At 43.7% G+C, this 14,172-nt stretch overlaps 1 protein-coding gene across 1 annotated transcript in view; it reads left to right on the forward strand.

The window, feature by feature from the left end:
- The window catches only part of LOC141108907 (atypical kinase COQ8B, mitochondrial-like), a 70,912-nt gene that overhangs the window by 40,823 nt on the left and 15,917 nt on the right, over nucleotides 1-14,172 (forward strand). The window contains exons 7-8 of the mRNA XM_073600876.1: nucleotides 1,779-1,860; nucleotides 4,119-4,212. Of these exons, the coding sequence (XP_073456977.1) occupies nucleotides 1,779-1,860; nucleotides 4,119-4,212 (176 nt within the window). The remainder of the gene's footprint in view (nucleotides 1-1,778; nucleotides 1,861-4,118; nucleotides 4,213-14,172) is intronic.

The following is a 14,172-nucleotide window of genomic DNA, read 5'->3' on the forward strand; positions in this document are numbered from 1 at the left end:
TAAATATCTTTTTTCTGTCATCTTCAGGCCGGTCACGTGACTCCTGGCCGCTCCGCTACACCGATCCAGGGCTACAGCAGGAGGGACTGAGCAGCCAACACGGCAGTCAGGTGACCTCCCAGCTGACGTCATAGGGAGATCTTGTGCCCTCCTGCTATAGCCCTGGATCAGAGTAGCAGAGCCGCTGGGAGTCACGTGACCGGCCTGAGGATAATGGAAAAAGGATATTTAGAGGCACTGTTTTTAAAGAAACACAGCGTGTGTTTTTGCTGTATACAAGAGAGGGTCTGGCAGTGATAACAACCACTTTAAAATTACATAAAACCCCCAAAACATGATATTTTCTGAAAGCTGATACCCTGGAGATATTACAGTAATTAATGACCCAATTTCTGGGTAAAATATAAAAGATGAGGTTGCACCGAGTAAGCTGACACCCAGCATGTGAAAACCTCAAATTTGCGTGCGCCTCTGAAATGGCGACAAACTTCATTACCCTATATTTTCCATAGGCAATGTTTTAAAAGTCCCCTATAGGTCATCAGTATAGCATTACGTAGGAGGTCTGATGTTAGAATAATTGCGCGGCGATATGTAATGTGTATTGCAATCAACGTTTTCAGGAGTAGGCGCCCCGACACATGCTTTCACATTTGTACGTGCCTATATGTGGGGGGGGGGGCTACATTTTTTTTGTGGGGAGGGATTTTATGTGCTTGAGTTTTTTCTACTTAAATTTTATCTTTATTTTTTCATCACATAGGGGCAGAAAGTCGCATGTCTACTGGCGGCAGTTCACACTGCCCTATGCGAACTGCTGGGAGTGTCAGTTAAAAGACACCCCCAAATCAGTTTGCATATCGCAGTTCGATCTGCAAACTCGGACAAGAATCGGATTGCATGGGTGCGAACACCCATTCGATCCTATTCTGCTGCGGACCCAAAAAAGGGCCCTGTGCAAGTTCAGCCATACTATCTATCTTTATTTAAGGTACTTGTATAGCGTCGTCAATTTACGCAACGCTTTTACATTGTACAGTCACATCAGTTCCTACCCTCAAGGAACTTACAATCTAAGGTCCCTAACTCACATTCATATACTGGGGCCAATTAACCTACCAGCATGTCTTTGGATTGTGGGAGGAAACGGAAGTGTCCGCTGCAATGTTGCAGTCCCAGTAAAAATCGCTTATCACTACCATTACTAGAAAAAATAAAAATGCCATAAAAATATCCCTTAGTTTGTAGACACGATAACTTTTGCGCAAACCAATCAATATACGCTTCTTGGGATTTTTTTCACCAAAAAATAAATTTGATGATTAAATTTTAGATTTTTTTATTTTACATTTTTTTTTTTTTATTGGATATGTTTTATAACAAAAAGTAAAACCTGTTATGTTTTTTTTCTAAATTTGTCGGTATTTTTTTGTTGATAGCCCAAAAAATAAAAACTGCAAAGGTGATCAAATACCACCAAAAGAAAGATTTATTTGTGAGGAAAAAAAGGACATCAATTTTGTTTGGGTACAGCGTCACATAAACGCGCAATTGTCAGTTAAAGCAACTCAGTGCCATATCGCAAAAATGGCCTGGTCATTAGGGGGGTAAAACCTTTCCAGGGCTAAAGTGGTTAATTTCACACATAAAATCCTATGTACATAATATTCCATGTGCTAGTTAGAGTAGACCATGTAAATGTAGTTCTTTGTACTACTATATCTATTTTTTTTAAGCACACAGCTCATGTTCCCTTTTCCCATCATCTCCCCATTCAGTATCCAGGAATTGCTCAGAGCATCAGGAGTGATGTGGACAATCTACTGTCGGTCCTCAAGATGAGCCTCGTTCTGCCTGATGGTAAGAGTTACAATGTAATGACATTACACAACCAAGTAGCAAGTGATCAGTGGCGTTGCAAGGTGGGGGCAGGGGGTGCGGGCCGCACCCGGGTGACACCCACCAGAGGGGTGACACCCGTGTATAGCAGAACCGCTGCCACCGTCCGCTCCGCTGCCCTGTGCCTCTCGCTCACTCCGTGTCCCCCGTGGAGCGGACTGAAGCTGCCTCCTCCTCTGTTGACATCCAGTGAAGAGGAGGAGCCCAAGTGACACACGCCTCTGTATGTATACGTCCGCGGCCACACTGTACTGAGGTCTGTACACTCTATAAGTAGATGCTATGGGAGGGGAGAGGGGTTCTTATACTGATGGGGGGGTCTGCACTAGGAGGGATTCTATACTGATGGGTCTGCACTAGAGGGGATTCTATACTGATGTGGGTCTGCACTAAGGGAATTCTATACTGATGGGGGGTCTGCACTAAGGGGATTCTATACTGATGGGGGGTCTGCACTAAGGGGATCTATACTGATGGGGGGTCTGCACTAAGAGGGGGGGTCTATATTGATGGGGGGTCTGCACTAAGGGCTGATTCTATACTGCAGGGGGGTCTGCACTAAGGGGAGGTTATATACTGATGGGGGGTCTGCACTAAGGGGAGGTTATATACTGATGGGGGGGGTTTGCACTAAGGGGGTGATTCTATACTGATGGGGGGTCTGCACTAAAGGGGGGGTGTCTAAACTGTGGGGGTCTGCACTAAGGGGTGGATTCTATACTGATGGAGGGGGGGGGGGTCTGCACTAAGAGGGTGGATTCTATCCTGATGGGGGGAGGGGGTCTGCACTGAGGTTGGAGGTCTATACTGATGGGGGGGTGTCTGTACTGATGGGGGGGGGGTCTGCACTGAGGGTGTTCTTAGTGAGGGTAATCTATACTGAGGGAGGGGGATCTATACTGCGGGATCTGTAGTTAGCAGAGGGGGGTCTTTACTGAGGGGGGACTATATTTGGTTGAGGGGGAGGAGGGTGACACCAATTTTTTCAGCACCGGGTGACACCAATCCTAGTGACGCCACTGCAAGTGATTCATCCTTCAGTTGAAACCCTCAAAACAAGATTTTATATCATGATTGCTGTTAGTGAGTAAATATCATATATCATATGTGTCTTCTATGGCTGTCACTGTGCCACATAGTACCCCAATTACATTAAACCCATTTTACCTAGAAAAGCATACTTTTACAGAAATTACTTCAAATGTCTTCGGGGGGAATTTGCCAACATCAAGGATGGGGTAATATGCCTTCCATTCATACGAACGATGGGCCACTATTCCTCCCATTGACACCAACAAAGGGGAACTATTCCTTCCACGGACACCAACAATAGGGCACTATTCCTTCCACTTACACCAACGATGGGGCATATTTCCTGTCACTGACAACAGCAATGGGGCATTATTCCTCCCAGTAACACCATCAAAAGGGCACAATTCCTCCCACTGATACCAACAATGGGGCACAATTCATCCCGCTGACATCAAGGATGGGGCACTATTCCTTTCATTCATACTAACAATGAGCCTCTATTCCTCCCACTGACACCAACTGTGGGGAACTATTCCTCTCACTGATGCCAACAATGGGGCACAATTCGCCCCATTGACATCAAGGATGGGGCACTATTCCTTCCATTCATACTAACGATGGGCCACTATTCCTTTCACTGACCCCCAACAGTGGGGAACTATTCCTTTCACTGACCCCCAACAGTGGGGAACTATTCCTTTCACTGACCCCCAATAGTGGGGAACTATTCCTTTCACTGACCCCCAACAGTGGGGAACTATTCCTTTCACTGACCCCCAACAGTGGGGCACTATTCCTTTCACTGACCCCCAACGATGGGGCATTGTTTACTCCCACTGGAGGTCAAGACACTGGTCCTAGTCCAGCCCCCCTAAAGTCTGAAGGACAGTAAACTGGCCCTTTTTGTTTAGAAAGTTTGGAGACCCCTGATCTAGAGGTAAGTGGTAAAGTGGAACTCTGGTGAAAACCATTTTAAAGTGGTTGTAAAGGCTGAAGGTTTTTTTACCTTAATCTATTCTCTGCATTAAAAGAGAAGTTTGGGTTTCATAAAAAAAAAAGGAAGGAAATTAAGGTAAAAAGCGTTTGGGCTTTAAAACCAAATAAGTTGCAGACATTTAGAGCCGGTATAGTTTGCTTTGTCACATAATAATAAGCAATCAGGTACAATCTGTCTGATCTATGCCCAGGTTTGTTTCCTGAGAACAGTGTTCAGGTCCTGCAGAAAGAGCTGTCCTGGGAGTGTGACTACCTGCGGGAAGCTGAGTGCGGCAAAAGATTCAGGTAAGTCTAATTCTTTATTTGCTACTCATGCAAGGGGTGTTAGAATGGAAAATAGGATCTTAGTAGTTAAGTTGATCAACAACTAATACACTCATTTAATGCTCTGCGCCCTGCTTATACACGCATCTAGCACAGGAAGTGTTTATGTGTGTTTTTCCCTATATTCCTATATATACCTTTTTGAACATGTCAGCTGCATTACAGTGACACCTCCTTAGCCGGTTACATAATTTATTGTGTGTATGTGTTTATAAAACAATATATTATAATGTGAGGCACTGGCAGGCAGGATTGCGGACACCTGGCGAAGGGCTTCAGGGTATACAGTGCATCCGGAAAGTATTCACAGTGCGTCACTTTTTCCACATTTTGGTATATTACAGAATCATTCCAAAATGGATTCAATTCATTATTTTTCTTTTAAAAATCCTACAAACAATACCCCATAATGACAACGTAAAAAAAGAAGTTTGTTTGAAATCTTTGCCAGTTTATTAAAAATAAAAAAACAAAAAAAGTCCCATGTACATAAGTATTCACAGCCTTTGCCATGCCACTCAAAATTGAGCTCAGATGCATCCTGTTTCCACTGATCATCCTTGAGATGTTTCTACAACTTGATTGGAGTCCACCTGTGATAAATTCAGTTGACTGGACATGATTTGGAAAGGCACACACCTCTCTATATAAGGTCCCGCAGTTATCTGTGCATGTCAGAGCACAAACCAAGCCATGAAGTCCCAAGAATTGTCTGTAGACCTCCGAGACAGGATTGTATTAAAAGCACAGATATGGGGAAGGGTACAGAAAACTGTCTGCAGCATTGAAGGACCCAATGAGCACAGTGGCCTCCATCATCTGTAAGCCCTAGTTCACACTGGTGCGATTTCACATGTCAAATCGGTGGCAATTGCCGGCAATGACACCGTCCTAATTGGTGCGACGCCACATCTCCGACGCTGCACCGATTTCAAAAAGTCATTTCTGTACTACTTTTTGCGATTTCGGCCCGCGATTTAGATTGACATCTGTGCAGAAACCTGCACAGTTATCTCTGTAATCGGTTTTGACCAGCGGAAGTGAAATCGTGCGAGTTCAGCTGAACTCGCACGGCTTCACTCCCGCAGCCCAGTGTGAACCTGGGCTAAATAGAGGAAGTTTGGAACCACCAGGAACCACCATCTTCCTAGAGCAGGCCGCCTGACCAAACTGAGTGATCGGGGGAGAAGGTCCTTAGTCAGGGAGATGACTAAGAACCCGATGGCCACTCTGACAGAGCTCCAGTGTTTCTCTGTTAAGAGAGGAGAACCTTCCAGAATAACAAACATCTCTGCAGCACTCCACCAATCAGGCCTGTATGGTAGAGTGGCCAGACGTTTGGCCACTCCCCAGTAAAAAGCACATGACGATTCGCCTGGAGTTTGCCAAAAGGCACCTGAAGGACTCTCGGACCATGAGAAACAAAATTCTCTGGTCTGATGAAACAAAGATTGAACTCTTTGGCCAGAATGGCAATTGTCATGTCTGGAGAAAACCAGGCACCGCTCATCACCTGGCCGATACGATCCCTACAGTGAAGCATGGTGGTGGCAGCATCATGCTCTGGGGATGTTATTCAATGGCAGGAACTGGGAGCCTAGTCAAGATCGAGGGAAAGATGAATGCAGCTATGTACACAGACATCCTTGATGAAAACTTGCTCTGGTCCTCAGACTGGGGCGATTGTTCATCTTCCAACCCTAAGCACACAGCCAAGATCACAAAGGAGTGGCTATGGGACAACGCTGTGAATGTCCTTGAGTGGCCCAGCCAGAGCCCAGACTTGAATCCCAATTGAACATCTCTGGAGAGATCTGAAAATGTCTGTGCACCGACTCTCCCCATTCAACCTGATGGAGCTTGAGAGGTCCTGTAAAGAATAATGAGAGAAACTGCCCAAAAATAGGTGTGCCAAGCTTGTAGCATTATACTCAGAAAGACTTGAGACTGTAATTGGTGCCAAAGGAGCTTCACCAAAGTATTGAGCAAAGGCTGTACTTATGTACATGGGATTTTTTTCGTTTTTTAATTGTAATAAATTTGCAAAGATTGCAAACAAACTTCATTCATGTTGTCATTATGGGGTATTGTTTGTCGAATTTTGAGGAAAATTATGAATCAAATCCATTTTGCAATAAAGCTGTAATATAATATAATGTGGAAAAAGTGAAGTGCTGTGAATACTTTCAGGATGCACTGTATGGCTGATGTTAAGAAAACAAACTTTTTGTTTTGCAGATTCTTAACGAGTTCTGTTTAGGGTGCTGTAGCCCCGAGGCTTTGTAGAGGTTTGGGTGGCAAGAAGTCTCCACCTCGTAGGTCCCACGTCTTTCCTGGTAGCCAGACTTTGACATTACTTTCAGCTGCCCACAGGCACCATTGGAACTGCTGATCAAAGGCTAAGCTGGCAGCTTCCCTGACTGTAAAGGATAGGAGGGTGTAGCTATGATTACATTTTTTTGTTTGTCTCTTACTATGGTACAGGGACTTAGATAAAAGAAAAACTGACTTTGCTAACACAAGTGACAGATTGCATCATATGTCATTTAAAATTTTGCCCATAGCTCCACTTTAAGCAGGAACATCCATCACATATTGCAAAAAATATGTAATGGCAATCAAAAATGTGAATGGCCCAACAAATGCAGGATGGGAGTTTCAGACTTCACTAGTTGCTTGCTTGTCCTAGGTTGGTGTCTCACTAGGTAGTAAAGCCAGGATAAGGATGACCACTCCAAAGTCTTCATTACTATTCAGGATGACCGCTTCAGAGCCTAAATGTTTACCCTTCAAACTGTAAGCTACTACAAAAACATCAAATATAAATGACCGGTTCACAGCTATCTGTGTAATCAGCTCCAAATTTGAATGTTGTATGGAGTCATTTAAATACACTTACCGGCCACTTTATTAGGTACACCTTGCTAGTACTGGGTTGGACCCCCTTTTGCCTTTAGAACGGCCTTCAATCTTCGTGGCATAGATTCAATAAGGTGTTGGAAACATCCCTCATAGATTTTGGTCCATATTGACATGATAACATCACGCAGTTGCTGCAGATTTGTTGGCTGCACATCCATGATGCGACTCTCTTGTTCCACCACATCCCAAATGTGCTCTATTGGATTGAGACCTGGTGACTGTGGAGGCCATTGAAGTACAGAGACCTCATTGTCATGTTCTAGAAACCAGTGGTGAGATGATTTGGAAGCTTTGTGACATGGTGCATTATCCTGCTGGAAGGAGCCATCAGAAGATGGGACACTGTAGTCATAAAGGGATGGACATGGTCAGTAACAATACTCAGGTAGGCCGTGGGGTTTAAATGATGCTCAATTGATACTAAGAGGCCCAAAGTGTGCCAAGAAAATATCCCCCCCACCATTACACCACCAGCCTGAACCGTTAATACAAGGCAGGATGGATCCGTGCTTTCATGTTGTTTACTCCAAATTCTGACCCGACCATCTGAATGTTGCAGCTGAAATCGAGACTCATCAGACCAGGCAATGTTTTTCCAATCTATTGTCCAATTTTGGTGAGCCTGTGTTAATTGTAGCCTCAGTTTCCTCTTAGCTAATAGGAGTGGCACTTGGTGTGGTCTTCTGCTGCTGTAGCCCATCTGCTTTGATGTTTTGTGTATTCAGAGATGGTATTCTGCATACCTTGGGTGTAACAAGTGTTTTTTGTTTTTTTTTGAGTTACTGTTGCTTTTCTATCATCTGGAACCAGTCTTCCCATTCTCCTCTGAACTTTGACATCAACAAGGCATTTTGCTCTACACAACTGCCACTCACTGGATATTTTCCCATTTTTAGGACCATTCTCTGTAAACCCGAGAGATGGTTGTGCGTGAACATCCCGGTAGATCAGCTGTTTTTGAAATGCTGAGACTAGCCTGTCTGGCACCAACAACCATGCCACATTCAAAGTCACCTAAATCCCCTTTCTACCCCAATCTGATGCTCAGTTTGAACTTCAGCAAGTCGTCTTCATCATGTCTAGATTCCTAAATGCATTGAGTTGCTGCCATGTGATTCGCTGATTAGCAATTTAGGTTACCAAGCAATTAAACAGGTTCTAAGCAGAAAAATACCTGAAACGCAATCTGTCTCAAAAATCGTTAGAAGGCTTACAAATGATCTGCCAATAAAGGATCGTCACCCTTTCTACTCCCATAAAACAAAGACCAGTAAAATGAACTGAAATACCCATTCACTGGAATAGATTTCCATTGGTTTAAGTACCCCAGTGCTTCTTTAATAATGATTCCCATTGCCTTAGGAACCCCAGTGCTTCTTTGATAATGATTCCCATTGGCTTGGGAGCCCCAGTTATTCTTTGATGATTCCCATTGCCTTAGGAACCCCAGTGCTTCTTTGATAATGATTCCCATTGGCTTGGGAGCCCCAGTACCTCTTTAATAATGATTCCCATTGGCTTGGGAGCCCCAGTTATTCTTTGATAAATCCCATTGTCTTAGGAACCCCAGTGCTTCTTTGATAATGATTCCCATTGACTTGGGAGCCCCAGTGCTTCTTTGATAATGATTCCCATTGGCTTAGGAACCCCAGTGCTTCTTTGATGATTCCCATTGGCTTAGGAACCCCAGTACTTCTTTGATAATGGTTCCCATTGGCTTGGGAGCCCCAGTGCTTCTTTGATAATGATTCCCATTGGCTTAGGAACCCCATTGCTTCTTTGATAATGATTCCCATTGGCTTGGGAGCCCCAGTGCTTCCTTGATAATGATTCCCATTGGCTTAGGACCTCCGGTGCTTCTCTGATAATTCTGATTCATTGGTGTGACCATTCCCGAGCAGGCAAGTCAGTACCTCGGCCTCACACAGAGCCTGATTTCAACCTGATTCTCCTGCCATGAGGTGGCCATGCCTCAGGATGAAGGCTTTTCTTTCATGCATACATATTACCATTAAATGAAATTCATCTAAATTTAATTTAAAGGAAATTGTCCTGAGACAAATGCATACTGTTACTTTCTGCTATAAAACATATCCAATAAAAAAAATTTAAAAAATCAAATTTCTTCATAATTTTAGACCTATATGTATTCTGCTACATATGTTTGGTAAAAAAAATAACCCAATAAGCGTATATTCATTGGTTTGCGCTAAAGTTTAGCGTCTACAAACTAGAGATGCACCCGCCAAAACATATCAGGTGAAAATTATATGTACGGCATTTTGCCGGTAGAGAAAAGGGTGCCGATAATGGCACCAAAAACACACACGATTTTGCCGTGATTTTACTGTGCTTATGGGATGTTTTTCATAGGTCATGTGACTAAAAAAAAAAAAAAACACTTTAACCACTTAACAACAGGCCCATAGCCAAATGACGGCTACAGGGCGGTTGTTTAACTCTGGGAGGACGTCCAGGGACGTCCTCCCAGAATTCTGCTCTCGCGCGCCCCCTAGGGCGCGCACTCGAGAGCATCCGTGATCGCTGGGTCCACAGGACCCGGCGCATCACAGATCCCGGTAAATGGCCGCTGATCGCGGCCGTTTACCATGTGATCGCTCCGTCAAATGACGGAGCGATCACATGTAAACAAACCGGCGTCATCTGATGACGCCGGTTCCTCTCCTCCCCCTCTCCTCCCCTCCTGTGTACCGATCGGTACACAGTGACCGAAGAGGCGGATGGATGGATGGCTGCAGCGTTATGGGTTGCATCTGTAGTGCCCACAGCGCTGCACAGAGACATCCAGCCATCCATCCATCCATGCTCAGCCATCCCTACTACTCTGCATGCCCTGCAATGCTGTGCAATACTCTGCAATTCCCTCTGCAATACCCCGCAATACTCTGCCATACCCTGGAATACCCCGCAATACTCTGCCATACCCTGCAATACCACGCAATACTCTGCCATACCCTGCAATACCCCGCAATACTCTGCCATACCCTGCAATACCACGCAATACTCTGCCATACCCTGCAATACCCCGCAATACTCTGCCATACCCTGCAATACCCCGCAATACTCTGCCATACCCCGCAATACTCTGCCATACCCCGCAATACCTCGCAATACTCTGCCATACCCTGCAATACCCCGCAATACTCTGCCATACCCTGGAATACCCCGCAATACTCTGCCATACCCTGGAATACCCCGCAATACTCTGCCATACCCTGGAATACCCCGCAATACTCTGCCATACCCCGCAATACTCTGCCATACCCTGGAATACCCCACAATACTCTGCCATACCCTGGAATACCCCACAATACTCTGCCATACCCTGCAATACCCCGCAATACTCTGCCATACCCTGCAATACCCCGAAATACTCTGCCATACCCTGCAATACCCTGAAATACCCCGCAATACTCTGCCATACCCCGCAATACTCTACCATACCCCGCAATACTTTGCCATACCCTGCGATACTCTGCCATACCCCGCAATACTCTGCCATACCCTGCAATACCCCGCAATACTCTGCCATACCCTGGAATACCCCGCAATACTCTGCCATACCCTGCAATACCCCGCAATACTCTGCCATACCCTGGAATACCCCGCAATACTCTGCCATACCCTGAAATACCCTGAAATATCCCGCAATACCCAGCCATACTCTGCAATACTCAGTGATACCCAGCCATACTCTGCCATACCCAGCCATGCTCTGCAATACCCCACAAAAATCTGCATTACTCTGCCATAACCCGCAATACTCTGCCATAACCCGCAATACTCTGCCATAACCCGCAATACTCTGCCATAACCCGCAATACTCTGCCATAACCCGCAATACTCTGCCATAACCCGCAATACTCTGCCATACCCAGCCATACTCTGCAATACTCGGTGATACCCAGCCATACTCTGCAATACCCAGCCATACTCTGCAATACTCGGTGATACCCAGCCATACTCTGCCATACCCAGTCATACTCGGCGATACTCTGCAATACCCAGCCATGCTCAGCCGTACCCAGCCTCTGTATGTGGCCAGGCTGTGGAAGTCTCACACATGTCGTATCGCCGTACTCAGGAGGAGTAGGAGAATCTATTTTGAGGTGTCATTTTTGGTATATACATGCTATGTGTTAGAAATATTGTATAAATGGACAACTTTGTGTTAAAAAAAAAAAAAGCGTTTTAACCACTTCCCGCCTTCCGTCATACGACGTCCTTGACTTTGTGCGGGGATATCTGAATGATGGGTGCAGCTACAGGCATCATTCAGATATCATCTTTTTCAGCCGCCGATTCCCTACACCATAAGAATGATCGTAGCGGCTGTTACACTGCTTGATCGTTCTTACGGGAGGCGAGAGGGGACGCCCCCCCTCCCGCCGCCCTCCGGTGCTTCTACCGACTCACCGCTATGATCGAAGCCAGGATCTTTTTTTTTTTTTTTTTTTTTATTTCAGGAACAGCCTAGAGGTGAGATGTGGGGTCTTATTGACCCCATATCTCACTGTAAAGAGGACCTGTCATGCCATATTCCTATTACAAGGGATGTTTACATTCCTTGTAATAGGAATAAAAGTGATCAAAAATTTTTTTTTTTTGGAAAAAAGTGTCAAACTAAAATAAATAAAGTAAAATGAACAATAAAAAAAAATAAAAATTTTTTAAAGCGCCCCTGTCCGTGTGCTCGCATGCAGAAGCGAACGCATACGTCCCACATATGAAAACGGTGTTCAAACCACACATGTGAGGTATCGCTGCGATCGGTAGAGCGAGAGCAATAATTTTGGCCCTAGACCTCCTCTGTAACTCAAAATTTGTAACCAGTAAAAAATTTTAAAGCGTCGCCTATGGGGATTTTTAAGTGGTGAAGTTTGGCGCCATTCCACAAGCGTGTGCAATTTTGAAAGGTGACATGTTAGGTATCTATTAACTCGGCGTAACTTCATCTTTCATATTATGCAAAAACATTGGGCTAACCTTACTGTTTTTTTTTTTTTTTAAAGCAGAAAACAGTTTTTTTTCCAAAAAAAACGCGTTCCAAAAATTGCTGCACAAATATCGTGCGAGATAAAAAGTTGCAATCACTGCTATTGTATTCTCTAGGGTCTTTGCTAAAAAAACATATATAATGTTTTGGGGTTCTATGTAATTTTCTAGCAAATAAATGATGATTTTTACATGTAGGAGAGAAATGTCAGAATTGGCCTGGGTGCTCCAGAACGCCTGAAGGTGCTCCCTGCATGTTGGGCCTCTGTATGTGGCCACGCTGTGTAAAAGTCTCACACATGTGGTATCACCGTACTCGGGAGTAATAGCAGAATGTGTTTTGGGGTGTAATTTGTGGTATGCATATGCTGTGTGTGAGAAATAACCTGCTAATATGACAATTTTGTGAAAAAAAAAAAAAAAGAAAAAAAAAAACTTGATTTTGCAAAGAATTGTGGGAAAAAATGACAACTTCAAAAAACTCATCATGCATCTTTCTAAATACCTTGAAATGTCTTCTTTCCAAAAAGGGGTCATTTGGGGGGTATTTGTACTTTTCTGGCATGTTAGGGTCTCAAGAAATGAGATAGGCCGTCAGTACTTCAGGTGTGATCAATTTTCAGATATTGGTACCATAGCTTGTGGATTCTATAACTTTCACAAAGACCAAATAATATACACTAATTTGGGTTATTTTTACCAAAGATATGTAGCGGTATAAATTTTGGCCAAAATATATGAAGAAAAATTACTAATTTTCAAAATTTTATAACAGAAATGAAGAAAAATTTATTTTTTTACAGATTTTTCGGTCTTTTTTCTTTTATAGCGCAAAAAATAAAGAACCCAGCGGTGATTAAATACCACCAAAAGAAAGCTCTATTTGTGTGAAAAAAAGGACAAAAAATTCATATAGATACAGTGTTGCATGACTGAGTAATTGTCATTCAAAATGTGAGAGCACCAAAAGCTGAAAATTGGTCTGGTTATTAAGGGGGTTTAAGTGCCCAGTGGTCAAGTGGTTAAAAAGGTAACACGGGTGCATTACTGATGTGTTCTTGCTACATTTTCAATGCATTTCAACAGGGAGGTGCGTTTTTTGGTATGGTTTTTTTTTTTTAACTGACCAAAAATGCAGCAAGCAAGATTTTTTTTAAGCCCACAACAGAAGTGTGACGACATACATAGAATTTAAAGGGATGCGTTTTTTGGTTTTTTTTTTAGCTTTTCTTGTGCTAAAAGTGCCAATAATGGCCAACAATAAATTCATATTCATTTAAATTCATGATATTAATTAAAAAGTTGAATATAATACAATTATATATAAAAAATATATATATTTTAAAAAACTGTCATTTTCGGTTTCAGCCAAATGAATCCTGAACTTTCGGTTTCTGTTTTTCGGCACCAACATTTCCATTCGGTGCACCTCTACTACAAACTATGATGTGCATATATACTAGAATTATTTATTTATTTTTTATACTAGTAATGGTGGCAATCAGCGACTTATAGCGGGACTACAATATTGCGGTGAACAGTTTGACACTTTTGACACTTTGTGAGAACCAGTGACACCACTACAGTGATCTGTACTAATGACACTGGCTGGGAAAGGGGTTAAACATCTAGGGAGATCAAAGGGTTAAATGTGTGCCTAACCTGTGTTTTGTGTGTACAGTGTGCTGCTTTCACTTATGGATGTGCTGGATCATTTATTTAGGGAAACAAAATCCAGCACATCCCTGCTGACAGGACAGAGCTCTGCCTTGTTTACATAGGCAGAGCTCCACCCTGTCTGTCTCCTTGCCAATCAGCAGCTACTGGCATTCATCCATTGGCTTGCACCCGCTGATCCGCTTCTGCTGTGAGTACACAGCAGAAGCGGCGCATGTGCACGACCCTTACCCAGAAGTGCAGAATCACTTATATACACGTGATTCTGCACAGAGCGGCCGCCCTGTAGCAGTAAAGCTACTATGG

The sequence above is a fragment of the Aquarana catesbeiana genome, linkage group LG09 (genome assembly GCF_042186555.1).
Source record: "Aquarana catesbeiana isolate 2022-GZ linkage group LG09, ASM4218655v1, whole genome shotgun sequence".
In the NCBI taxonomy this organism is placed as follows: domain Eukaryota; kingdom Metazoa; phylum Chordata; class Amphibia; order Anura; family Ranidae; genus Aquarana; species Aquarana catesbeiana.